This window comes from Ananas comosus, linkage group 11 (genome assembly GCF_001540865.1).
Source record: "Ananas comosus cultivar F153 linkage group 11, ASM154086v1, whole genome shotgun sequence".
Classification (NCBI taxonomy): domain Eukaryota; kingdom Viridiplantae; phylum Streptophyta; class Magnoliopsida; order Poales; family Bromeliaceae; genus Ananas; species Ananas comosus.
Genome location: NC_033631.1, coordinates 12,060,397 through 12,088,273, shown reverse-complemented (window position 1 = coordinate 12,088,273; position 27,877 = coordinate 12,060,397). Strand labels below are relative to the sequence as shown.

General features: G+C 37.3%; 4 protein-coding genes across 14 annotated transcripts; 2 read left to right on the top strand and 2 right to left on the bottom strand.

Annotated features, from left to right (window-relative positions):
- Positions 116–7,968, top strand: LOC109717041 (uncharacterized protein At4g10930-like). Of its 6 annotated transcripts, none has more exons than XM_020242687.1 (14): positions 116–182; positions 387–484; positions 1,236–1,321; positions 1,422–1,512; positions 2,102–2,151; positions 2,439–2,511; positions 2,584–2,693; positions 2,923–2,988; positions 3,142–3,698; positions 3,832–3,934; positions 4,568–5,744; positions 5,879–5,953; positions 6,283–7,341; positions 7,419–7,968. In XM_020242687.1, exons 2-14 carry the CDS (start codon positions 419–421, stop codon positions 7,635–7,637), a joined length of 3,732 nt encoding a protein of 1,243 aa, XP_020098276.1. In that variant the 5' UTR covers positions 116–182; positions 387–418; the 3' UTR covers positions 7,638–7,968. The 6 variants fall into 6 exon arrangements, with proteins under 6 accessions (XP_020098276.1, XP_020098277.1, XP_020098278.1 ...); XM_020242688.1 differs by lacking the exon at positions 116–182 and adding an exon at positions 199–273; XM_020242689.1 differs by lacking the exons at positions 116–182; positions 387–484; positions 1,236–1,321 and having other exon boundaries at positions 2,071–2,151.
- LOC109717042 (E3 ubiquitin-protein ligase SINAT5-like) lies at positions 8,528–11,855 on the bottom strand. Its single transcript, XM_020242694.1, has 3 exons — positions 11,346–11,855; positions 9,615–10,001; positions 8,528–9,137 (listed from the first exon to the last, which is right to left on the bottom strand). The coding sequence occupies exons 1-3, from the start codon at positions 11,571–11,573 to the stop codon at positions 8,775–8,777; spliced, it is 978 nt and encodes a 325-aa protein (XP_020098283.1). The 5' UTR covers positions 11,574–11,855; the 3' UTR covers positions 8,528–8,774.
- Positions 14,520–17,134, bottom strand: LOC109716936. Of its 2 annotated transcripts, none has more exons than XM_020242560.1 (3): positions 17,018–17,134; positions 16,649–16,837; positions 14,520–14,890 (listed from the first exon to the last, which is right to left on the bottom strand). In XM_020242560.1, the coding sequence occupies exons 2-3, from the start codon at positions 16,828–16,830 to the stop codon at positions 14,704–14,706; spliced, it is 369 nt and encodes a 122-aa protein (XP_020098149.1). In that variant the 5' UTR covers positions 16,831–16,837; positions 17,018–17,134; the 3' UTR covers positions 14,520–14,703. The 2 variants fall into 2 exon arrangements, with proteins under 2 accessions (XP_020098149.1, XP_020098150.1); XM_020242561.1 differs by having other exon boundaries at positions 16,978–17,085.
- LOC109717446 (serine/threonine protein phosphatase 2A 55 kDa regulatory subunit B beta isoform-like) lies at positions 18,460–25,859 on the top strand. 5 transcript variants are annotated; one of them, XM_020243243.1, is made up of 15 exons: positions 18,460–18,961; positions 20,600–20,703; positions 20,807–20,902; positions 20,991–21,110; positions 21,379–21,567; positions 21,781–21,872; positions 22,049–22,167; positions 23,124–23,247; positions 23,415–23,532; positions 24,337–24,405; positions 24,508–24,599; positions 24,692–24,769; positions 25,010–25,077; positions 25,194–25,363; positions 25,482–25,859. In XM_020243243.1, exons 1-15 carry the CDS (start codon positions 18,844–18,846, stop codon positions 25,620–25,622), a joined length of 1,698 nt encoding a protein of 565 aa, XP_020098832.1. In that variant the 5' UTR covers positions 18,460–18,843; the 3' UTR covers positions 25,623–25,859. The 5 variants fall into 5 exon arrangements, with proteins under 5 accessions (XP_020098832.1, XP_020098831.1, XP_020098834.1 ...); XM_020243242.1 differs by having other exon boundaries at positions 18,461–18,961; positions 21,379–21,570; XM_020243245.1 differs by lacking the exon at positions 25,482–25,859 and having other exon boundaries at positions 18,463–18,961; positions 25,208–25,363.

Genomic DNA, 27,877 nt, shown 5'->3' with positions numbered 1-27,877 from the left:
CCCCAAAGCACCCCGCTAAGCACTAACCCGTGGACATTGTCTCGACTCGGGGTTAATTAAAAGCTGCTGGGGGTGGTGTTGCAAACACTTAGTTTCCCGAGCGGAAAAGTTAATGGGCTCTCTCTCTCTCTCTCTCTCTCTCTCTCTTTCTCAATTACTGCGTAGTTTCCTAAGTCGTTCAGGTAGGAAGCTCTCTCCCCTTCTTGTTCACCTGCGATCTCTCTCCTTCGTTTCCACTCGAAGCAGATTCGATTGGAATTTTCCTTTTTTGAAGTAAATTTTTAAGTACTTTCCGTGTGATTTTGGGAGAATTGGAGAAGAAATGGTGTTGCTGCGTTCCTATTGAGCTTCTGTGAGTTGAATTGTCGTCATGTTTTTCATTTTAGGTTAAGAGTGTTGTTGAACCTTTGGAGCAGCGATGAACGCACAAGAACATGGCATTGATGAATCGGAAGATGAAGCTGTTGAAGAAGAGGATTATTTGGTAGCCTAATTTCCCAATTCGACTGTTTTTACCTCTCTCTATGTTGTTCAATCATGTATTATGTTGCGCATAATTACTCTTTCCTCTCTATTTGTGCGGCTTGATTGGCGAAAATTATTCGTGTTATAATAGTTTTACTGGAATTTATGTTTTTTTTTTTAGGCAATAGAGTTTATACATTATACGGTGTACTAATGTGACAAGGTTGCTAGGTGTTAGCCCAGGCCATTTTGAAAAGTTTGGTCCATGAAAATTAACCTAACTTGGTTTTAGAAAGTCGCGCTGTTGTTGCAGAGAATGTCCATATAAAAGTGACGCGATACTCTAATTTATCTATTTGAGGAATATTTACACAAAAGTTCCATTGCATAAATGAATCGGCACCTGTTCAATTACAACTGTTTGTTGATAGATTCTGGTAATTCTGCTTTTTCTAAGTTTTTGAATGTATGCAGCTTGAATTCTTAAGCCCAGATTTTACTAGAGAATGGATTGCGTCAATACGGGTAGCCTGTGAAAACAAATCAAAATTTACAAGGTTCCATGGAGAAATTGGCAAATACACTATGCTATTCGAGACAACTGATAATATAGAGAGCATGGAGAATTTGTCCTTGCATCATTGATTTCTAACTTTACGAAAATTATCCTATGCACATTTCACTTTATATAATATTTAAGTCCTTACTTTGTTGTATAATGTATTTTCTACTACTTTCTTGACAAATATGGATATTGCTTGTTTTTGCAGGATGATTCTGCTTTTGATAACGATACATGTGGAATATGTACAGACATTGTTGTTGAAAGAGGAGTTATAGACTGTTGTGAACACTGGTAGATCTTATATTCATTTATATGTGTGCATGTCAATTTGCGCCTACACACACATTCAGTATTATAAGTTTCTAAATTTATCTGCCAATGCTTGTCTTAGGTTTTGCTTTACATGCATTGACAACTGGGCTGCCATTACAAACCGCTGCCCACTTTGCAAGAGTGAATTTCAGTCTATTACTTGCCTTCCAGTAAGTACATTGCATTGTCATGAAGAAATAATTGTCTATGCCTAGCCTTAATTTAGTTCTTCCCTTGGACTTGTCCAAGAGGCATATTGGTATTATTGCGAGTAATGATTCTAACCAACATAATCAATACTGTATATCAGTGTCAACATTTCTCAAATAAGGTTGAATTGCGAAAAAGTAATTCATTTAGCTGATCTCTTTGTCTTGGGTGATTGAGGGCTTATTTGGCTTGAGTGGAGTTTCTGTGGAAATTCTATGTCACTAGAGCTGTTCAGAGAAGTGGTAATGGCCAAAATCACTTCAATAACTTCTTGTTGCAGCAGAAGCAGAAACTCTAACTGTAGCTTAAGCTTGTGGAGCCCATAGTGCCGGCCACAGCAGAAGCTTCAAACTGTCTAAGAAGCTAGTTCAATCAGTCACTTTAGTTTCTGAACCTATTTGCAAAGGCTGACACCCCACGACTATTCATGCAATTTTTAGTCCTTTTGTTAAAGCATTTGATGTAATCTTGCTTGGCTTTCACTCCATTGGGAACAATAGTTTTTCCCTATCCCGTAGCTGCAGCTTCATAGTTTTTTGCTGAATGAAGGTGTATGAGACCACTGGAAGCATCAAAGCAGAGGAGTATTCTCTTTCGAGGTAAGACACTGATTTATTATATTGTTTTCCAGTACATCATGGACAATCTGCTTTACAATTCATGGTATTAATCTTGATGATATTGTTATCTTTTAAGCCATGTCTATTCCTCTAGGGATGTTCTTCTAGTAGAAAGTTGTTATTACCGTATCACATTTTCTTGTTGCCTTTAATTATCTGTATCATTTTCTCAAGTAAAGTAACATAGTGATGGTGTGCATGGAATAAGATAATGGATTGATCTTCTTCATTCTTTCTTCTTTTTTTTTTTTTGGGTCCTCCTGCAGAGATGTCAATGATTGGTATGTCCAAGGGGAGAGCAACACACTTTCCTTCCCTTCATACTACATTGATGAAGATGTAATGATATTTTGCATGTATTTATCTTTTCTTCATTAAATGCATTGATATTTATGAAGCTTCTTTCAACAGGCAGTCATATGTTTGGATGGTGGTGGATGCAAAATTCGAACTGGACTTTTAACAGCTGAGGATGATGTGGCTTTTGATACATCAATTGCTTGTGATTCATGCGATATATGGTACTACATTGAAAAAAGTTGATAACCAGTGGCTGATGTTTTCATTTATTTGTCTAGATATTAGTATGAACATCTTTTAAAACAACAGTCATTTTGTTTGATTTTTATTACCACTTATGTTATTAGTTCAATGTTCACTGTCGCTTTCCATTTCTATCCTTTTCATTTTGCAATGTTCTCTTGTATTGGTTGGCTAATTTTATTCACATATTCTTTCTGCTGAAGATAGGTATCATGCTACATGTGTTGGATTCAATTCTGAATCTGTACAGAAAAAATCATGGTTGTGCCCTAGGTAAGATTAATATTTTATAACTAGTTCTTTATCTCCTTGAATACAATTCTTCCGCTTGAATTTCTATCTATATTACTTTATGTATAATATATAGTTTTTTCTCCTGTACTGTAATTATTAGTTTTTCTTTTTCTTCCCCTTTTCTTCTCATAGGTGTATACCTGCTGAAGGCCAACAAAATTTAGATTCTTTCTTAAAACAGAACCCTGATGGAAATTCCATTGTGACAATTGATTCATCCTTTGCTGGGAAGGTATCAGTATCTATTGCTGATGATGGTGAGACAGCTGTCGTTGTCTCAATGGTTGGAGCACAACAGAATACAGAAACCAGTAAAAAATTTCCATGGGAGAGTCCATTAGATTTAAGTACAGGGAAAGGAATTGAAAGTTCGTCTTATGACTCAAATACCGGTAATGGGGAACTCTTTTATAAGTCATCGGAAATGGGTGAAACCCAATCAGATGTACTGATGGAGAAACCATTAGAATTCTCACCTATAAGGGAGTCTGCCCTAGAGGCGTCTACTTCTGAACCGGAAACTGATGCACTTAATGCCTCACTGAGATTACCAGACAGTGTAGCATTCTCTTCCTTCTCAGCAATAGCTGGTGGTTTGGAAACCAAAAATGATGTTGTAGACAATGAATTTTCTAAATACAGCCCTAGCATCAATTCTCCGATCAGAGCATCTGTCGGCACCTTGTCAGGTAACTAAATACCCTGTGCATCATATATTTTGGCTGTTGTGCATGGTTATTGGCTTTTTAATGTTACTCAAAAATTTGTTCCGTCCAACACTAGATTGGCTTGCTTTATCTATTGGTGTTGGTATCACTGCAGGTGACCAGAAGGTAGGCATCACCAATAAGAATATGGGTGATGGTATGCACCAAGAAGATACTAAAGTTGAAGATTTGATGGAAACTTCAGTGAATGCTCACTTGTAAGGACCTTTAGCGTAATGTTTATTAGAAATAACATCCAGCTGTCCTTCTTCTTACTGAGCGATGGATTGTTCATAACAAGAGGATCTTAATAAAATTAAATATAGATTGAGTAGTGGTGCTTAGCGGGTTGTTTAATTGACATATACCTTTTTTAAATACGTGAGTTTCAAAATTAGTCATAGTTCGAATATGATCAAATAGTCGGTGCTACCTGTGTTGTCAGGATCTGAATTGTATTGATGAACTAATTACGGCTCCAGTAGAATATGATACTGGATACAATTGTGAATCCCATATACGTTTTGGTAAATCATAAAAGAGAGAACTATGAATGTCATGATGACGCGCATATGTCATGCATCTTACTAGAGCAACTTTTTAACCTTGCCATGTAGTCAACTTGGCAACTTATTGCTGTTTAAGATGACTTGCTTTTGTTATATTAACTTTGTTCGTGGATCTGTGAGCTTATGCATATACATGACCTACCATCACTGATCTCCTCTTTAAATTAATCCACTTCATGGAGAGACCATCTTGCAATATCTTTGTTACTATGAGCTTTGTAGTTTTTTGCTTTCTGTTCACATATCATCTTGGTTGAATCTTTTTTTGCTTTTCTCTTTTAGTGATGCTGATATAGTGAACAGCCACAGCAGAAAAGGAGACTCCCAGACTAGAATAGAAGCCGACTATCCTGTAAAGAAAGCAAAATTAGATGTAAAATCTCAAAACTTGTCCTTGGAAAGCCATTCTACCCCTTCAGCATTGAAATGCCATACTTCTTCCAGAGATACAGCAATTGGTGAAGACGATCAATCAGATTATGTCCCAGAAGAGGGATCGGTTCCTAGTGATATAATGAGTATAGTTCAAGGAACACAGCACAGATTGCACCATCATAGAGATGGGGAGAAGTTTTTGAATAGAAATGAAGGAGATAAATCTGGGCCTAGAGTGAAAAAGATCATGCGAAGAGCAGAAAAAGAAAATGAATCATCCATCTTGGTTCAAAAACTGCGAAAAGAGATTAGAGAGGTTGTTGGAGATACAGCGTTGAAGAGCTCAAAGGATGAGCCATTTGACGGAAAGCTTCTTACTGCGTTTAGAGCAGCTATAGGAAAACCTGAAGTTGTGGAAACAAAGCTCGATCCTTCACTTCTAAGGGCAAGGAAATCTTTGCTGAAAAAAGGAAAAGTACGTGAAAATTTGACAAAGAAAATATATGGAACTTCAACGGGAAGGAGAAAGCATACATGGGCCCGTGAATGGGAAGTCGAGTTCTGGAAGTACCGATGCTCAAGTGCAAAGCCTGAAAAGATTGAGACGCTACAGTCAGTTCTTGAACTTCTTAAAAAGTTTTCAAATTCATCTGCAGAGAACTTTGAAATCAATCAAGAGCCAAAGGGGGGAACTGAAAATTCCATCTTATCCAGAGTGTATCTAGCTGATGCATCAGTTTTCCCAAGAAAGGATGATATAAAGCCTCTCTCTGCTCTTAATGGGTGCTCATCAGTGGAGACAAATAACCAGAATACCACAAACAAATCTGATTGTCTATCAGAAAAAACTCCAAAAGTAGTTTCTAGGGGAACATCCAATGTTAAAGTTTCTTCATCTGGTAACACAGGTAAAAAGTCAAGTTCAAATTCACAAAAGGAAGCTAATCAACCTGATTGCAATAAGCGTGACAAAAGGCAATGGGCGCTTGAGGTTCTTGCCAGAAAGAATGCTTCCTCAAGTTCAAATGCAAATAAGGACAAACCTGAAGAAGGAAGTGAGCTTAAGGAGAAGTATCCTTTCATGGTATGTTTATGATATAAATTATCTTCAAAGCTATAACAATTTCTACTGTCTTTCTACACAGATTTTAGGCTGTTACTGATTCTCTCTCTCTCTCTCTCTCTCTCTCTCTCTCTCTCTTGTTTTTGTACGTGTAGGCGCAACTTCCAATTGATATGAGACCAAAGCTAGCAAGTAGCCGCCATAATAAAGTTCCTGTAACAGTTAGGCGGGTAAGCATGTTTAACGGTCATGATAAGCTATTGACATTTCCAAATATCTATTGACATTCCCAGTCATATTTGGAATTTTGCTTCTTTTTTTTTTCTCTCCTCTTCAAGCAGTAGTATTCCTTACTCTTTAAGTGAAAATATGTTGAGATTACTTTGGTTGGTTTTCTTGATTGAGCTAAACCTTTAACTGGGGAAATTTTGCAAAATGTATTATAAGAATATCTTCTCACTCCAACAGCAACATGTTCTTGCAGGTGTTCTTAAAGTTCATTCTTTGATTGATTTTTTTTTATCATGATAAAGTATTAATAGAGCTTCATTTGTACCAGGCGCAACTTTACCGTATCACTGAACATTACTTAAGAAGAACAAATTCAACAGTCATTCGTAGAACAGCAGATACTGAGTTGGCTGTTGCCGATGCGGTTAATATAGAAAAGGAGATTGTAGAAAGGTCCAACAGCAAGTTGGTTTACATTAACCTTTGCTCACAGGTCCTCCGCCAACATCCTAAGCCAGAAGCTGGATCAGCTGCTTCATCTTCAGCAGCAACCACTGAGTGTAGTATTGATGAGTTGACAAAAGAAACATCATTCACGCATGAAGACACTCCATGCAGCGATGATGTGGAAGAGGCATTACGAAGGGCAGGCCTTTCTTCTGATTCCCCTCCAGATAGCCCGGAAAGAAAAGTGCCAATTGTTGTTGAAGGAGATCCTTTAGTAAACGTTAGAGAAGAATGCCTCGAGAACCCTCAGAATGCAGAAAAAGCAGCAACTTCTAATATTGAAGAAGGCTTTGAAGGATATCCTTCATTAACTGTTAGAGAAGGCGTTGAGAACACTCAGAACCCAGAAGAAACAGCAACTTCTAACATTGAAGAAGGCTTGATTGTGAATCAAGAGGTGATTAGTGACATTGTGAAAACAGATACTATAGCAAATTCTCCCTCGATGCTAAAACCCTCTGAAGTAGATACAGGTAGGGACAAGGAAAGTGAAGAGCCGAATGGGCCAGAGAAGGATCTTTTGGTAAATAGGACATCTGATGAAGCGAATGTGTCAGAGAAGGATCCTTTGGTAAATAAGATATCTGATGAAACTATTGAACATTTAAGCAACACCACTAATATGGAAGAAGCGGCCAACAACTTGAATCCTTGTGAAAGTGGGATGAATAGGCCAATGGATGGTGCTACTGTGTCGGAGTTGGGGAGCAAGAACTGTGCTGAAAATAATGTTGCCGATGATGAGCCACCTTCTAATTGCAAATCATCCGGAGGAGAGAATGAAACAAATTCTCTGAGGAGTAAGAACGAAGCAAGGGAGGCCAAGTCCACGTCCAGCAGTAACAAGTCGGCTAATTCCACTGATTCCATATTGAAGAAGGTATACTACAAGTTTGATTATTTTGCTGTGCATTTTATTCTTTTTTCAAGCCATAATCTGGTTTTGATTGGTCACAGCTGGAAGCACACGTCAAAGAACACATCAGGCCGCTGTGCAAAAGCGGTGTAATTACTGTCGAACAATATCGATGGGCAGTCGGAAAAACAACTGAAAAGGTTATGAGGTACCATCAGAAGGACAAAAATGCAAATTTCCTCATCAAGGAGGGTGACAAGGTGAAAAGGCTTGCCGAGCAGTATGCTGAAGCTGCTGCTCAGCAAAAGGAAGCATTATAGCTCCTCTTCATGGACATTAATAGTTCTAGTGAACCATTTTTCTTCCCTATCTATTTTCTTCTAATTCTGTACATATACAACCTTAGAATGCTCCGTTCTATCCTTCATCAATTTCTTAAACAACTCAGCTATAAATATGTAACCGATTATCAGAGGAGGTGTGGAGAGTAGTGTTTTGTGTTGGTCTACCGGCCGTTTGGAATCATGTGGCTCAGTAATTGTTGAGGCAGGACCGGCGTAACTGTGATTGAAACGTGCACACAAGTGGTTTCTTGTACGTATTATCAACTGTTATGAATTTACACAAGCTTTTTGTTGCTTTGCTATTGAATATGCTTACCGTGATGTGCATCTGCATTCATGTAAATCATCATCATGATCTTGACTATCGAGTGGTTTTCAGCTGTTACTATGCGACTGGCTCTACGGGGAGCATATACTGCTCCAGAATTTGCCGCATGATCTACAGGTATGAGTTTTGAATCTATTCTACTTGCTGAAGACTTTCACCTCTAATTCTATTTTTATCTCAGCTTAAAAAGGTAGAATGTGGGGAAGTTGCATCTTAATTTTTTCCGTTCTCCTTTGATAATCGTGCAAACGTTTGTCACCGAATTTTGGCCTCCTTACTAATGCGTTACTCTAAAGTGATGTATGTTTTACCATATCCTTACACATGCGACAAGATTGATGTAAATAAATTGTTAAGGTCCCAGCCTGTGGGGTCATAATTTTGGCTAAATCGCATTTCAAATTTGGTGCCTAGTGTGCAAGGCCATGTTCACAAACTACTCGTAGCCAATCTATTACCTATTCTAAACGTTTCTCTTTGAAGTTTTGGTCTCATGCACTTTATTTTCCATCCGCTTTTAAACTGATATAATAAGATCTCCAGAAACTGAACTGGGATAAATTAAAAACTTAACCAGCATCATAGGTAGTCTTTAAAAGACTATGATACATGACTTATTAAATCTACCGAGATTTCCAGCACTTCTCCCTCATTCCATAGTCAGTGATCTATTGATACAAGAAGCAGCGAAGAGCGACTTAGTAACACCAGAATCAACACTATATATATTCCCCAGAGAGAGAGAGAGAGAGAGAGAGAGATAGAGACATTTAAGGGCCAATTTTTCAGGTACAAAGATTTGGTATGCAAACTCCGCCGTCGAGGTTCAGCGGCTCCTTCCATATCCGGCCCGTCACGCGCAGCTTCAGCTCCTTCCTGTCGCCCCCCGAGAAGAAGAGCGCCATGTTTCTTTGGATTATGAGGCCGTCGTGGCTGTCGCGGACTTTCCGGTGGCTGTCGCGGATGCTGCGCGGAGTGCCTTCCCATATCAGCTTCCGGCCGTTCCCCCCCACCTCGAGGCTGTAGGTGAAGTTCCTCGCGTCGTTGTCGTCGCCCATGAAGCGCAGGAACGCCATGTACACCGGAGCCATGCCTAGCTGGAACGCCTCGAAGTGCAGGCAGAAGTATTGGCCGAAGCAGTTGAAGACCTACAGACAGACAGACAGAAGAATTGAGATCATAAATTTCGACAACCATATGATGGAATTGAGAAGAATTTGCAGGTCTCAGCAGAAGATAAGAGATTTAGCGACTCTTAAAATAACTATTAACATTCTATCAAATATATTTACAACATACCACTGCGAAATAAATTGTTTTACATATAAATCGCTGCAAATTCTACATTTTCAAATATGCGATTCAGAAACTTCATTATTATATAGGCAAATAGATAGTTTTGCATGGACATATATAATTCTCTCTCTCTCTCTCTCTCTCTCTCTCTCTCTCTCTCTCTTTATATATATATATATATATATATATATATATATATATATATATATATCGCATAGTTCAAGTTTCTGTAACATCTTCCTCTGTAGTCTGTATGTACGTTTCAAGTGAGAACAACACACGAAAACTCACACAATAGGAGCCTCAACTGAAGAGGTAAGCAAACTTACAGTGAGCATCCAAGTAGCATTCTCGACCTCCCGCGGGTTTGATTTCACGTACCGATGGTTGAAGGTGCAACCCGAGTGCATGTCCACTTTGTGATCGTCCCTCAAGTGCGCGACCAAGAAAGGGATATCCCCGACAACAGAGCATTCGGATCCGGCGTAAGGGCAGTTGTACGGCCTGAAGTTGCACTGGGCCTCGTGTTTGAGCTTGCTGTAGTACGGGAAAATTTCGGGGCAACCCAAGGAGTAGTACTTGCATGGGAGTTCGAGCGATTCCGCCACCTTTTCCAACGCTAGGCATCGGATATCTCCAAGCTCTTGCCTGCACGTAGGGCAGCGGTTGTGCACCCGCAATTTACATGTCGAGCATAGTGTGTGTCCATTTTGGCACTGCAAATATCATTCACTTGTGAGGTAATGGTGATGCGGTGGTGTTCGTAACTTAGTCCCTAAGCTCTCGTAAAGGCGCCAACATTGTCCCTTTAACTCTTTTCTCTACGACCAACCGCGTGATCAAAATTCGAGAGACTTCATGCACACAAGCCGTGCCTCATCAGCGAATTAGTAGTAAGTTAAAGGGAGGAAAAGAAAATGTAATTCTCATCATTTTCCTGGATTATCAAATGATATATGATTAGCCACGATGTGATTTGCTCAAACATGAGCAAATCATACCCATTTTTTGAGTTGTTAGATCATCAATTGGAGGCAAAATGACTTTATAAATTAAGAGAATAGTACGAGCTCACCGTGTTCTATAAATTCTCTGCGTGAACAAAGCATGCGGTGACATACAAAATGCATATTACAAATCTGATATATAAGATCGCGAGAATAAAATCCGCGACAAACTAATTACTAATGTAACCATCTAGAACAAGGATTTAATAAACATCTAATCATTGGAATGATGAGCTCCTGTGCTTGAAAAATGTAGAAGTAAACAGATTTTTTTTAAAAAAAAAAATTTAAAAGGAAAAAAGGAAATGAGGTGTAAAATGTCAAATAGAAATTTCATCTACATTCTTGTTAATTAATCTATCCGAATTCCATTAGCAAAAAGAGCAAATTTAGAACCAAAATTTGTAAGTTTAATACAGCTAAAAAAACATATTAAAAATTTCCCTTTGAAAAATGTGAATCAGACGAATAAAAAAGGTAAAATGACCTTGCAACCAAATAATCAAATAATATCAAACGATGGATCGTTTCAAATCTTCCTAGGACTAAATTATCGCGTAGTTATGCATCAAAATACCACCTCTTTGATGAACTTTTAATTCAATTCAAACCACCATTCAGGGGTGACATCAACAAACAACAAATCATAACACAGAAACCAAAACCCTCCAAAATTTTTTAAAAAAAGAACGGGACTTTCACACATGTCATTCATCCATCTCAATTGCAAAAAGCTTCAATTTTTATTAAAAAGTCAGATCCTTAGAACACCGGCGTTTAAATTTTGACTCAGAAGCACCAAAACTCCGCGGTTAAAAAATATTAAAAAAAAAATCCACAAAGGAATCTACTTGGTCGATCTGCATCAATCAACTTTCATTTCAAATAAAAACTCAGATCCGTACGCCACCAAAGTTTAAATTTTGACTCAAAATTAACAAAACCTTAAAAAAAAAAAAATCAAAATAAGAGTCGAAACGACCAATTCAAAATCAATCAATAAATTAAGTAGAGGGGGGAGGGGACAAAAAAAACCCAAAAGGGGGATCGAACCTGGTGGATGGGAGGGTACATGGAATTGGTACAAACGGGGCACTCGAGCAACTCGTGCACGCTGGTGGAGCGGGAGATCCCCTGCGGCGGAGCTCCGCCTCCTCCTCCGGCGCCGTTGGGCTTGGAGAAGGGGCCGTGGGGGTGGTGGTGGTGGTGGTGGTGGAGGAGGAGGGTGGTGGCCTCCCCCTCGTCGATCGTCGACACGCACTCCACGCTATCCAACTCCATTCCCCCGATCCCCAATCCCCAATCCCCTCAAAACCAAAACGCAACCAAAATTAAACGAGCTCCTCCTCCCCTGTTCCTCCTATTCCTCTTCTTCCTCTCCCTCTCGAGCTCGAGATCGAGCTCGAGCTCCTCCAATGGAGAGAGGATCCAAATTAACACGACGAAGAGAGAGAGAGGGAGAGAGAGAGAGAGAGAGAGGTGGGTTTCGTGGGACGATTCGTGATTGGGCACCTGTAAGAGAGCTGAGCCCCAATTAATTTTCGACGACCCCCACCACAACGTTTGTGAATCAAAGGGCTCGCCTTTTCAATTACCCTGTTTCATTTCACTCAAAAGTGTCACTTTTATTACCTTGTTTAATTTCACTCAAACGTGTCACCTTTTACCTAGTTACGAATTACTTTTGCTTCTCACTTTTGAATCCTTTGTTGCATTATTATATATTTTATTTTAAAATCAAAGTTTTATTATTTTTTATATTATTTTTCTAATATTTAAGTAGTTTCTAATGATTAATATAAAAATAAATTTAAATTTACTGGATTTGTAAACAAGTATTGATTGTCTATTCGAATGCCCTTTAGCTGAAAATGATGCAGAAGTAAATAATTTACTTTTTTAAAATTATTTTAGCTTATACCTTAGTTTTAACCAAAAAAAAAAAAAATAGTTTGTTTCTTAGAGGGGAAAAAAAGCAATATTTCATGGATCCTATAGCTATTTCATATTTTAAATTTTAACCGTCCTAGAGGAACAAAAAATGTGTGATTGCACAGATCATTTACAAATAAAAAGATATAAAATGTATGATTGCGCAGATGCTCTATATAGATATAATAATACAAAATATTTTTAGAAATTTAGGTTATCGATCGAATATTAAACTAAAAAGTTTGATTACTTAAAGTAAAACTCCACAAAATATTTGGGAACTAGAGGTGTTATTTTCCTTACTATTTCTTATTTTTGGACAAATTATTGGTATTCTAATAATGAGAAATCCAGTGGTTCCGCGTCCTATAAATAGGCGACTCTGAGCAGGATTGTAGGACGTCAAGCTCCTAATTCTCTTAATAAAAATAAAAAAGAGTGGTAGTGGTTGTAGTTCCTCTTTTAGATTATGCTATTTTCAGTTGATCACTAACATTTTTTTTCGTAGTTGTACAAGAATACGAGCTAACTTCGTTTACATTATTTTTTGTGTGTGTGTGTGTGTTACCATCGTTCTGTATACCACGGTGAACTCCTGAGTTTCGGACAATAAGCAAGATTAACATAACAACCACTGTACCGACCGTCCCTAGAGCAAGTGGCAAAGAACTTAGTGGTTGGTACCCGAGACCCAAGTTCGAATCCTTGTTGATTCACATTTCCAGCTAAATTTATTTCTAAATGAATTAAACGAAGCGGGTAGCGTGCTACCTATCTCTCAAAAAAATAAAAAAATAAAAAACATAGCAACCACGGTAACAAGTGTGGTAAAACTACTGTTACTTTGTAGCTCCACATTCCAAGCACAAGTTATTATTACTGAAACTCTAAGCACTCTTACGTAGTGCAAATTTTGCCGTGGATGATAGATAGAAGTTGTTCACATGCGATTTTGAGCGAATGGTTGATGACATCGAAATTGTATATATTTTGCAGTTTTTAGAACCGTGGTAAGTTTCTTAGGCAATTTGTGTTTTCCTTATTAATCTGCTAGTGCGAGCCTGAAGAGTGTATATATGCAAATTTCTAGCTCCAAATATAGGCTTAACTTGCAATGTGATTCTCAAATAATGCTATGTAGAACCTCCACTTAATGTGATCATATCTTTATTGAAGAGACAAATGGAGAGAGTCTATTTGGTGGTGGCTTCAATTCCTATACAGTACTTTCAACTCCTTCAGGTTTGAGATTTTTTGCGCACACTTAGAATTCAGATAAAAGATATTGCTCGTGGCGCCAAACGAGGTTAACGGAGAGAAAAATAATAATAATGAGTGACGATGCGCATATATCTGCACGTATCATTCATACATTACGACATGCATATGTTCTTATAAAGCGCAGCTTATGCCACCTTTATTTATACAATTCAATTAGTTTTGAACTCATATTAGATGCTGTAATCTGCTAATCTTCTGCGTGTTTCATGATCATAATCAGTCATGCACTGCACTCGCGGAGTTTTCCTTCGGGTTTCCGCGATTCTTTTGTGCAGGTATCCGAGCAAGCTCAGATGTCAGTCCCCCTCTGTGATGCAGCAAAGGATTCAAAATCAGAAATTATATACTCTCAGAATGCTTATAAAATTGCTCATGCTAGCGAAACGGTTAAATATCACCATGAGTCCCCAATCTTGTAGTTGTTACTTGTTACCAGTGGGTTCTCTCTTTTGTAATCTTGCACTTTTCGTCGAATAGAATGCCGACATCATAACAAGTGCAAAAGTCGCTGCATGGCAGATAGATGGCGACTATTGTGATATTCATGTCAAGTGAAGTAAATGCAACATTATTTTTTGATAGACATATAAACATGATAGTGACATATAAAGATTCGCATTTTGATGGATTCTAATGTAAAATCTCCCTTTTTATCTTATTAACACATTAGTGGAATGCACCAGTCATCGAGAGAGCTCTCGCACAATTGAAGAGCTAAAATGAGTGATTCTTCGAACATCTCTGCTGTAGCACTTTTCTGAAAGCTCCAATTACTTCTGCTGCAGGAAAAAGCTAATGGAAGAAATATTAAAGAAAAAATTGTTGAAGCTTTCTCTGACTGCATTATTCATAAAGCACTATAGTTAACAGCAACAAAACCAACACAGAGGCCAAAAGCTTTTAGCACAAGAATCGACGAAGTGATGACACCGTTGTGGATTTGCGGAGACCATTACACACGAGCAAGTTTGTATGAATAACACATGAGAAGCCAAAACAAAAGACACAACAAGAGAAAGATTAACAAGCTGGTAAAATTTATTGCCGCAATGAAATGCTTATGGCTGATCACCAGCACCAAAATTTCTTAGGAAAACAAAACTCCGCATGGTAAAAATGAGGTTGCGAACCTAATTATTAAACAAGTGATTACTAAAAAGAAGATCTCAATTGTAAACAGGCTTTAACTGGGCTTTGTTCAAACATAATAGCCAGTAAAAGTGAACCCTCTTCCTACGATCTCACCGACACAGAACCATGCATACAACTCGAGCCCAAACAAGGCAGCAATGCCGGCATCCTCAACCTTGAGATCCTTGCGGTTCTTCCATATGTGCTTTACGCCATCAAGCTCCTTCCAAAATGCTTCATAGCGACCAGGAATGCTGAAGAAAAAAAATATAAAGAAGAATTCAGTATGGTAATACGGCATACTTTTAAGGCATGAAAAGAGCTTATGCACCCAAAAAGCAAAAGCTTCTGACTTGAAGTTTCTATTCTAAAGAGCGAGCTGTTGCAGAGGTTTTTTTTCTATTTTAACAGAAAAAATTTATAGTGCTTATGCGAACAGCTTTTACCCTGACAGGGCTGGAACTACAAGTCCAAATTCTTAGCTACCATTTTGGGAGTCTGTTTCATTTTTCATTTCCATATCATGAGGAACCATCCCTTTTGCTCCAAGACTCATGGTACATGTGGGTGATTAGATGCGTATAGATTAAAAAGGCATATAAGAACAATCAATTTGCAAATCAAAGGTCTTGTTGAGCCTAAGGAATACACAGAAATTTATATATTCTTGCTCACCGCAATGAACAGAGATTAGATAATTGTTGTTCAATAGCTTCAGTTCATTTGTTGAGCCCTGAAACACGAACCCTATGGATGCAGTTCATACAGGAATTAACAGGGGTTACACATAAACTACTATTCTAGCAACCCATGCAGTAGAAAAATTTCTTTCTAGTTACACTGCTATGAATTTTATACTAATGTAGATTTCACAACTGCAAAGGTGAAAGCAGACCGCCCAATTGCAAGACAAGAAAATTCTCGTAATCTTCCGCAACATTACATCACCCGGAACATTACATCACCCGAACATTACAGCACAAGGGTTGACCGTCGATGCAAAAACAGAAAAAAGAAAAAAAAAATAGAAGGAACATTACATCACCCGAAATAGAAAATCACCACCCTTTTGACTCATCAATCTCGCAGATTAATTATTCATTAAGGTTTTTAGAATAGAACTCCTAAACCTTGAAATGGACATTAAATAACTTTCCACTAGTATCTGGTCTTGTATATTGTTTTCAAGACATCCATATCAGTCGAGACTCACAATAAAGACACCAACAAAATAAAACACACCATATTCAAATCAGCATATAAGGATAGGAGTTTACATAATTAAGCCGGAACAAAAGCAGAAAAGCATGACTTAAGTAGACACGACTTGTTTCATAATTGAAGAATGCCATTTATCATATTACATGGACCACAAATCAGAGTAGGTTCATATATGCATTGAATCACCTACATGAAACTTTGTTATAACATCTCCAAGCCAACATAAAACTCAAAAAAATGCCACACACTTGACGCTTTCATTAAGCACAGTTAATCACACTTAACCTTCCCAAATCATAATATTGAATTCAAAACACTAAAAAAAAAAGGTACAAAAACATAAAAGGAAGGCCACCCATGAGAATAAAAAGATAAAAATAGCTTCACAGGTAGGAGAACTCAAACTACAACGCCAAAAAAAGCATCTGTAGACAGCTAAATGCACACAGAAAATTTGAGCTAATTCAACTTATACACCTAGAAAATGAACAGTATCTTATACTATATTATTGAATGAGTTAACAACTGGAAACAAAAATACAGAGCGCATCCTTCGGGAATAATGATGTTAACTCACAAGATTTATATAAGCAAAGTAATTATCTGTTCTATCTACGATAGACTTTAAAATATGCACCTAAAGAATGGTCTTTAGATACCATACGCAAACTAAAAAACAACTATGATTTCCACTCATGTCTCGCCATTTTAAGATAGTAACCAAGTAACTTCACATTACAACATATAGCCACCCCAAAATTAGCAGTTTTTTACAGAATCGAGGGGATTACCTTGCGAGGCGCGTGTAAAAGAGCTTCTTTGACAACTCCTGGCACGTCTCTACCGTGGGCGGATCCACAATGTACTTCTTGTTGCTCTCCAAAAGCTCCTTATAGTACGCGCAACCGTGCTTCGTCACGAGTTGCGAAGCCTGAGCGGCTTTTGCCCGAAGCTGGTTCAGCTTCGAGGCCATCTACTCACTACAAACAAATTCCACAACAGGTTCGAACGATTAAAGGCGCTATGAAGAGGAAATTGGGAAAGATCGACGGATCTAGGGCAAGAAATTACGAGATTTATCGCGGAGAAAACCTATGGGGAGGTAGGGAGAGAGACAAACCCTAGGATTTGGGGAGGAGATCGAAGGGATTGGGGATTACCTCTTCTTTGCGGCGCGAAGCACGGGGAAGGTGGAAGAGAAAGAGAGAGAGAAAGAGAGAGGTCGAAGAAGGGCGTCGAGGGGAGGCGAAGACGATGGTGGGCTCGCTCTTCGGTGTCACGGCTATATATCGCGGTTATACAGCGAGTTAAGCTTGGCGGGCCCACATGTCAGTTTCATGGTTCCTCTGGAATTACGAAAATATAAAAAATATGCAAATTTTATCTCCACAATCACCCTTTTTTTATTTATCTTTATCTAATATTTAAAATTTTATATTTTATTACTATTTAGTATTTTAATTTATTTAATTTAAATTAATTAGTGACTTTTTAACTTTAAAATTTAAATACATTATTTATTTTTATAAATCTATTTATTATATTTTTCTATAATTTATATAACTATAATTTGTTAATAATATAACTATAATTTATTAAAGTAGACAATTAGTTCAAATTTTGCATTCGAAAAATCATCCAATTATTTAAATTAAATAAATTAAAAGATTTGATATTAAATTTAAAATCTTAAAGATTGGATAGGTGAATCAAAATAGATTAAAATTCAGATAAATTTTATATATTTTTATCTTACAAACACTATGTCTGTAAGATTAATACAAGAAAAGAATGTTTCGTTTGTTCTGTTCGAGATGATACTATAACATAAATAATACTGATTATAATGTACATTAAAATTTTTTAGTCCCAATACAAAATTAAATAAGTATTTTTTTAAAAAAAAATAGTATGTTATTCTCTTTGTTTTATTTTTTTATAAATAAATTTAGCTGGAAATGTAAATCAATTACAATTTAGACTTGAAATTTCAAATATCAACCATCAAACCTCTTGCCACGTGAATTAAGAATAGTCAGTAAATTAAAGAAGTATTAAAGGGTGAAAATTGTAACTAAATCAGCTAAAAACATCATTAGGATACTAGATTAATAATATTGAGTTTTGCCAAGTAATCCAATTGAAACCAAAGCTAGAGCTTGGATAGTCATTTATTATGATAAATTAAATTTCAATATGTAGATGAAATTTTTGCAATAAGTTAAGCGATCGATGTTGTAATTTTTAGTTTCTTTTAGCTAAAAAACTACATAAATTTCATTTATTAAGTAATTTATTTAAAATATTGTAACTAGAAGCACAAGAGTAATCCAACACAAGCTATAAAAAAATGCTTAAATTACACCATTTCTTAATCTAGAAATATTTCCAATTATAAGTAAGCGTATTTAAGCCTTATTTACTCGTTACTTCTTTTGTGAACAAACATCATCATCATCATCATCGTCATTAAAACATAGTAATAGTAATTGATTAGGAGCCCGAAACTTGATTTTACTTCCTAATTACGAAGATAATAATAAATGTAAAACAAAAACAAAAACAAAATCAATTCCAATTCGGCGAACTGATACAGCGATTAACGCTAAATGAGGAATCAAAGCAAAAGCCAAAAGATAAACAGCAAAAGCGTCGTAGCCTGACTCGTTTGGGGGCGAAAACACCATTTCTCTCTTTTCTCTTCTATTCTCTTCTTCTTCTTCTTCTTCTTCTTCTTCCTCTTCTTCTCGGTCGTCGACGTCGTCGTCGTCGTCGATCCCCATTACCACCACCACCACTCACTCCATTTATACCCCTCGCTCATCCTGTGGAAACCCTCTCCTACTCCTCCTCCTCCTCGTCGTCCCATGGCGGAGGCGAATCGTCGCAGGTGATCGCTTCGGCGCTTCGCTCGCGCTCTCGCGAGCTCCGATCCTCGCCCCGATCGTTGATGCCCCCGCGGATCTCGCCGCGATCCTGATCTTAGATGAGCGCGAACGGGGACGGGGGGAGCGCGGCGGCGGCAGCGCCGCCGCCACCGCCGCTGGAGTGGAAATTCTCGCAGGTGTTCGGCGAGCGGGCCGCGGGAGAGGAGGTGCATGAAGGTGCGATATCTCTTGTCCCTTTTTTCTTTTACGCAGCATAACTTGGTGTTAGATCCGTTGGATAGCTAGGGATTCATGCGCTTCTGATTGATCAGCTCTAAATGCTCTATTAGGGCGGTAATTCTTACTGCTTTTGTTTAGGTTTAAGGTTTTGATCGTGGATTAGTAAGTTATGCGTGTAATCTCATGCTTTTTTATGAAGATTCCTCAGTAGACAGTTTTTTTTTTTTTTTTTTTTTTTTTTTTTTTTTTTTTCAGAATTTTGTTGCATTGCGATTGTGATTGGTGAGCAATTGATGTTTTGCGATGATTATTGGCAAGAGTAGTTGGACACTGTGCTTGTGACATTATCCTGAGTTTATTCCATTGCAGGTTAATTGAACATTTATTGCATATTGCGCTCTCGGAAACTACAGGAACAATGCTACATGGAAAGCAAGGGGAAGTTTGCTTGTAGCTCTTTACCGACGAGCTATGAAATGGTGATAATCATTTGCCAGATAGGATAGGACTAAGACGTTACTAAACGTTGCAAATATTTTGGGCTCCTGGTGCTTAGTGCTGTCTTCGTGCTTTAGTAAACTGGCAAACTGGATGCAAAGTTCAAATCTCTTTAGACAGTCTATATGAGAAACTATTGGTCAAGAACTTCATAAATTGACTTAGTTGATTCTTATGCTTGTTTTTCAGTTGATATTCATTACAGTAATACCGTGTCACTAATTACGGGAGTAGGAATGCAGAAAGTTTATTGGAAATGTGACTGCTTCGTCTGGCAAATGAATTTCATCCCACTCATGTCGGTCAACTCATGTTGGCTCGGTACACAGTATCGGACCAATAAATCCTTTTAGGCAATGCTATGTCTAAAATGCACCTTTTCACATTCTTTTAACTATAATTTGCTTCTAATTACTTCCATTCCTGTTTATTCTTGGTGCATATGAACGGTTGAATCACTACTTTTAGGAATGTTTATTTAGCCAATTTGTAACACCTGCTTTAATTAGACTCAAATAACTTTAAGAGGCTGATCAAATTACCGACGAATAATGAACAATTCTTTCAAATCTTTTAAATAAGGAACAACTATATAAATAGAGCGCCCGTGCTAGCATAAAAGTATGTTGAGAAACTCATAAAGTACATCTATCAAAAAAGTCATTCTATTTGTACCAAGACACGCTTGTAGGGCCTAGGAGCATGCATGCAAGCAGCTTGACAACAGTGTAAAGGGTTATCTTGGCGACAATCTGGGATTTGTGGTTGCACTCATTGTCATGTTTTATCAAAGTGCCCTCTAAATTTTTTATTGACTTCAATTTACTTATGGTAACATTCCAAATGAACTTCAATGCTGATTTGATATGCATGCGTAGCTGCTTTCCTTGGGGTAACTTTCATTGTAGGATGCACTTAAAACTTCCATCTTTTGATTCCAAATATTTTAGGACTTTGTTTTCCCATTAATATGCTTTCATCAATTGCTGCCTTCTGTTAGCTTAATGAAATGTTTCCTTCCTTATTGACATTGTGTTCTATGATGTTTATAGATGTTATTTGTAGATTCTTTATCTTCACTTCATTGTGTGGCTGCTCAGTTATGCTGATGCTTTTCATAACCTATTTCTATCACAGTTGACATTATATCAGCAATAGAGTTTGATAAATCTGGGAATTATCTTGCTACTGGGGATAGAGGAGGGCGTGTTGTTTTATTTGAGAGGACAGACCTCAAGAATGTATGTTAGGCGTCACATTATTTTACATATTAATATGTTGTTGTGCCTTTTAATTATTCAGTTGTACGATGTTCCAGTATGCTTTTCTTTATCTGTTCTGCAGAACATCCATCGAAGGGATCTAGAGAGAGCAGATTGTCCAATCAGCAGGCATCCTGAATTCCGCTACAAAACTGAGTTTCAAAGTCATGAACCAGAGGTGCCATCTCTTTGAAGTTTTCGTACTTGCAACTGATTCTCTTTTTAACCGTCTCTAATTTAAAGATGCATTACTTTTATGCAATCAGTTTGATTATCTTAAAAGTTTGGAAATAGAAGAGAAGATCAACAAGATTAGATGGTGTCAAACCGCTAATGGTGCCTTGTCTCTCCTCTCCACGAATGACAAAACAATTAAGTTGTGGAAGGTAGCGTGTAGTTTATTTGAGAATCAGCTATTTTTATTTGTTCCTCTTGTTATATTTGCATATTAGCTTGATGTTTCTGAATCAATATATATGTGACTTATAGACTAAGGACTTGTTGATTACTTGCATAGCCATCTTTAAACTCAATGTAGATAAATTATCAAAATCTTAGTAGATGCACTAATATAACAAGTTTTGTCATGGCCATCTTTACATTTTTTTTTTCTGTAACTTCCTTCCTGTGTGAATTATCTTTGCATAATTGCAGGTGCAAGAAAAGAAGGTGAAAAAAGTTTCAAAAATGAACTTGGATCCTTTGCATGCACAAGCCAATGGTAGTTCAGCTAGTCCCAGTGTATTTCTCCCCAATGGTGGATGTTCAGAAAGCCCCTACACCCATGCAAGAAATGATTTATCATTTCATCCAGGCGGAATTCCATCACTACAATTACCTGTGGTAGTTGTACTCACCCTGGACTCACCATTTATGCTTCAGAGAATAATTCACTGCAAATGCCTCTGTTCACTGTCATTTTGGTTATTAGAGTATATATTTAACTTGTTCACATTATCATAGTTATTTTAGGTTCTTCTATGTTGCTTAACTATAGTTCCGTTTATCTTCTCTGATTCCTTAGTATTGCCACTTACATTTTTTCTGTGTAAACAGGTCAGTAGCCAAGAAACCAGCCTTGTTGCTAGATGTCGAAGAGTATATACTCATGCACATGATTATCACATCAATTCCATCTCGAATAACAGGTTTATACATATTTCACCTATCATTGTGCTTGCAACAATTTTTATTCTAACTGGCCTTGTATATTGCACGGTGGGATTGTATAATTATCTTATCCTATTTGTTCATTTTCTCAAAATATTTACATCTGAGATATTTTCTGTGATGTAGCTTATAAATCTTTTTATTTGTCTTTCAGCGATGGCGAGACTTTCATATCAGCAGATGATTTGCGGATAAATCTTTGGAACTTAGAAATTAGTAACCAGAGTTTTAATATTGTTGATATGAAGCCTGCAAATATGGAGGATCTTACTGGTATTTGATCTAATGTTTTGCAACTACTACAATTCGTTTGACATGACAGTTGCAATTTGGTTCCTGCATTTTTTTTTTCCTTCTTTCGAATAGATTATTTATAGCATGGCAGGCAGTCGTTAAATTTAAAATTTATTGCAATTAGGTTGCATAAATTTTCTCTTAGAAATAGTTCCCTGATCTTACCAAATTAAGTAGGATCAATGATGGATGGCAATAAATAAATTTGATTTTATCTCATAGTTCTTTTTCTGTATGAGTTATTTTAATTCATGATTAATATTCTCAATGTTGTCTTTTATGGTAATTGGTCTGGCAACCAACTTAGAGTTTAGAAGACCCTCAATGTGGAAAGGCGGACAAGTGTTTACTAGTTCTCTTGCATTAAACTGATGCCTGAGAGGGTGGTATAAAGGTCAAAGCAGTTGGACATTAAAAGTAAAGAAAATTAATTTCAAAATTGAAAAGAAAATTTTAGGAAAGTTGAAACCATTCATGAAACATTGATCGAGCAAAAGTTGACAATTATTTATAATCAGATCATCCTCCATTGTAAAAACATTCCCTGCTCTTATCTAATGCAAAAAGGGAAAAAAAACTTTTTTTAAAAAAAGCTAAGACAGTGTCAGCATGAAGTCTTTCGCTTCTCTGCTTTTTCTTGAATTGTATTGTACCACCTTATGTATAGTTTTGCCTATGATAATGTTAGTAATTTGAATCAGACACAACATAAACGAACCTCAGAAACAATGTTTTTCGGTACATCTTTGTTGAGGACCTATTCATAACCTCCCTATTCTGGCATACATTCTTCATTGGCATACTAGTGGAGCTTTGTGCTCTGGGGCGCCCCATGAAATTGGATGCTTATTTCTGTCACTGTTGAAGGATTACTTTCATTGCTCCAATTGTGTGAAGAAAATACCAAATTTTGTTTATTTTCACAACATATGCAGAGGTGATAACATCTGCTGAGTTCCACCCCAGTCACTGTAATATATTGGCATACAGTAGCTCGAAGGGCTCAATTCGACTTATCGATTTGAGGCAATCAGCTTTATGCGATAACCATTCCCAGTTGTAAGACTCTCTCTCTCTCTCTCTCTCTCTCTCTCTCTCTCTCTCTCCATGCACGCACACGTATGCACACATACACACACGCACACATGCAAATACACTAACAACAACCCACCCACCTACTCACTGTCATAAAGATTACATTCATTTATGTTGTTTCTTCCTAACAGGTTTGAGGAGCATGAGACATCAAGGTCTTTCTTCACTGAAATTATTGCTTCAATTTCAGATATAAAATTCTCGAAAGACGGAAGGCATATTTTGAGTCGTGATTATATGACTCTTAAGGTTCTACTTTTTTTTCCCCTCAAACTCTGTATTTCTTTGATTATTGGGTATTATCACTAAGCAATATTAATCTTTCCATCATGGGCACAATCATATTAGATACTGAAGTTGGCTGATTTTATGCAACGACTGAGAAGTTTTTGAGATGTTTCTGTGAACAGAGGCAGCTACTTTGCCTCTGCATTTATTTTTTCTCAGTGAGTAATGCATCAGTCACAGGTTACAGCTACTCTTCTTTAAAATATGACAATATTCACAATAACGTATAGTGTGGTAATACATAAACTTGCTTTTGGTGCATTTCTTAGAGTTGCTAAATGTTGTAACTTGTATTCTGTACGTAGTGACTATAAGATTGACGCAACCATAGATAATACAGAAGTTGAAAAGTCAGTTCGGTGAGTATAGAGGTTGATAAATGTAGTTATGACAATTTTTGGAATCCTAATCCTAAACCCATGGAATTGTATTGAAGCCCATCCCACATCAATCTAAGCAAGAATGTGGCAAGCCATCCTATGTAGTACAACGGTTTTGATATAAATGTACTTGTCATTTAATTTTGCTTTCTTGCCATTTCTGTGGTTGTGAAAGTAAGAAGATTGTTGCTAGTTATATATATCATAAATTAAATTAAATAATCACCTGATTTTTTTCAGCTGCGTAATTTGTTGTTTTGGAAAAGCAGACACCTGCGCAAATTCTTGTAAAGCATCTACACATTTATCTTTTTGTTTTTCCCCCCTTTATTCTTCTAATTCAAGGTTTTCCCATTCGATTTTTTTTTTTTTTTGGTTGTTGCAGCTATGGGATATAAATGTGAACTCCGGTCCTGTTGCTACGTTTCAGGTTCATGAATATTTAAGACCTAAGGTGATTTTTTTCTTGTCTTTTCCGCTAAATTGAGACTGCATATTGTTGTCTGTGGGAGAATGTATACTAAGGTTATTTATTTGTGTTCTGTTCTTTGTGTAGCTTTGTGATTTATATGAAAATGACTCAATCTTTGACAAATTTGAGTGTTGTCTAAGTGGTGATGGATTACGAGTAGCCACTGGTTCTTACAGGTATCCTTTATGCTCAATATTATACCATTACTATTTTAGGTTTTGTCTCCCTTGCTATCAAAATAATTGTACTGTAATTTGCATGGTCTCAGTAACCTTTTCCGTGTATTCGGTTGTGTTCCGGGAAGCGAGGAGGCTACAACTTTAGAAGCAAGTAAAAATCCAATGAGGTATGATTCATGCAGTTCTTCATAAACCAAAATGGCAATAAGAGAAACTTATGTCAGTTAAGGTAAATCAAGGGTAAATAGCTTATCATTCGAACATACAAATTGAACTGAAAGGAGTCTTGCATAATAACATCATCTAGATATAGACCTTAATTTGTTTCAGCTCTCTCTATCCCTCCTTCCTTCCTCCCCACACACCCCACCCTAAATTTTGTTCCTTTTTCATTCTTTACCATTCAGGAGGCCAACTCAAAATGTTGCAAGGCCTCCAAGACCTTCAAGCAGTGCAACACGTGCTGTTCGGCGAGGTTAGCTTTACATATATTATAACATAGGCAGCTTTAACAGTTTATTTTACCTGCAATTGCTCTCCTTCCTTATATAATAGCAAGTCAAATCAAAGATCAGAAATCATCTGGTTTAGGGAAATTTCAACAGGAGCGGAAACCTCGGGTGTCGATGCCAATGGGAACTCATTTGACTCCACTTCGAAGTTGCTGCATTTGGCTTGGCATCCAACCGAAAACTCAATCGCCTGTGCTGCTGCAAACAGCTTGTACATCTACTATGCGTAAAAACAAAGTGAAAAAGAAGGTAATCACAAGCTTAAAGTTAAATCTGGGGAAGTACTTCCCTGAAAAACACGTCTCGCGTTCATTCTGCTATCGTGCGAAGTGAAGACCACTCACGTGCCTCTCCTTGTCATGGCCAGAAAAAGCCGTCTCTCTCCCTGAGGAAGTGCTTCGTCTTTTGTTCCCGGGAGGTGCGGCTTGATTCTGGTTTCTTTGTGGGGGCGGTTGCAATGTTGTTCAAGGATCTAAATTATGTAATTGTACCTTTATTACGACGGTAAAAACGAAGCTATCTAAGGAGTCGATCTTTAGAAGTGCTCGGAGGGGCTGATTTTTTGTTGTTTTTTAGGCTTGATGTCCTAACTATTTTGTTTGTTATTATCTATTTGAAAGTGTTATCTGCGCACTCTGGGATTCTGAATAGCTGACGAATGTGCCTTTCATATTTGGTCGAGCTATCGCCAAATAACGAGCGTTATTATTTCTATTATTATTATTATTATTATTATTATTTGTAACCACTCCTACCCATGATGAAGCAATCATTTTTGTTGACCTTTGGTTTTCTAGGTTATTGACTTGTTTACGTATACAGATAGCTCTTCATGCTTAGAAAAAAAAAAAAAAAAAATTGTGTACGAAACAATCCAACTATCCTGTATCTATGGTATAAAATTTTTGTAACCAATATATATATACACACACATTAACGTACGAACGATTATACGTACGGATCTGTCGATACTCTTTTTGTTCATGCCCTCACAAAGTATTTGTCGTTTTTGTTCGTTTGGTGAAAAAAGGCGGGAAGTAACGGTCGAGGCGCACAAAATCCAGAGACTCGTAGACCACCAGACAAGTAAATTACCGTTAGGCGTTAGCACCCTTTGAAAAGCAAAGGAAGAAAGAATATTCGTACAGCTGGCATAGTCACGGTGTACGGTGTACGGTGGACCACCACCACCAGAAATCACTGCTGGGTCTCCTCCGCTCATTGGACGGTTCACAACCGTCAAAATTCTGTGTCGCTTCACTTGTCTACGGATCAGAAACTCACAACGTGCTACGCCTACACGGCTACACTCCTCTACTTGTCAAAATGAAAAAAAATAAAAAATAAAAATATGAGAGTGTATCATTTTTTTGGCTAATTTGTATAAAAAATATATTTATTTTGGACTTTTGCAAAATCGAACCACCTTTTTCATTTTTGCAGATTCGGCGCGCTTTTTCAGCAAACTGACCAAAATACCCTTATACTTTTTTCTCTTTCCTCTTTCTCTCTCCTCTTCGATTTTGTCCGGCGCATCCTTACTCTCACTCGCACACTCCTATCTTCCTCGCCTCCAATCCCGCCGAGACCGCGCCACGACTCTTTTTTTTTTTTGCCTCTCCGACTCTCTTACACTGTCTCCGACAACGATGCCTCTCTTGCCCTTCTCCGCTCTTCTCGTCCTCTCCCTCTCCCTCCTCTTCTGCCGCCTCCGACGACGATACATCTTCGCCGACACCGTAGAGGTCACTGCGGCGTTGCAGCCTCGGAGCAGGGGTCTTTAGTGGCGTCGTCGCCGGCGCTGTGACCGTTGGCAGAGAGGGATGACCAAAAAAATAATAAAAGAAGCAAGAAAAAAAATAAAGATAAAAAATTATATAAAAAGAATGATGAACATGAAATTGCATCGTTAACTGCAAAAAAAATTATAAGTTGCACTACTTAAGATGTAAACTACAGCTTTAAGATGAAAATTACACTCTTTAAACGAAAATTACACTCTTTGGGAGATATTTACACTGTTTTTTCTCTTATTGCACTCTTTCAGATGTAAACTGCATCCATTAAGATGAAAGTTACACTCTTTAAACGAAAGTTGTACTGTTTCTTCTCTTGTTGCACTATTTTTCCTCTTGTTACACTATTTTTTATCTTAAACTGCACCCCTTTAAGAGATATTTATACTGTTTTTCCTCTTGTTGCACCATTTTTCTTCCTGTTATACTATTTTTATCTTAAATGGGTGCAGTTTAAGATAAAAAATAGTATAACAGGAAGAAAAATGGTGCAACAAGAGGAAAAATAGTGCAACAAGAGAAGAAACAGTATAAATATCTCCTAAAGGGATGCAGTTTAAGATAAAATATAGTGTAATAAGAGGAGAAATGGTGCAACAAGAGGAGAAAAAGTGCAACTTTCGTTTAAAGAGTGTAACTTTCATCTTAATGGATGCAGTTTACATCTAAAAGAGTGTAATAAGAAGAGAAACAGTGTAAATATCTCTCAAAGAGTGTAATTTTCGTTTAAAGAGTGTAATTTTCATCTTAAAACTGCAGTTTACATCTTAAGTAGTGCAACTTATAATTTTTTTTGCAGTTAACGATGCAATTTCATGTTCATCCTTCTTTTTATATAATTTTTTATCTTTATTTTTTTCTGTTTTTTCTATAATTTTTTTTTGTCACCCTCTCTGCCAACAGCCACAGCGCTGGCGACGACACCGATAAGGACCCTCCGCTCCGAGACTGCAGCGCCGCAGTGACC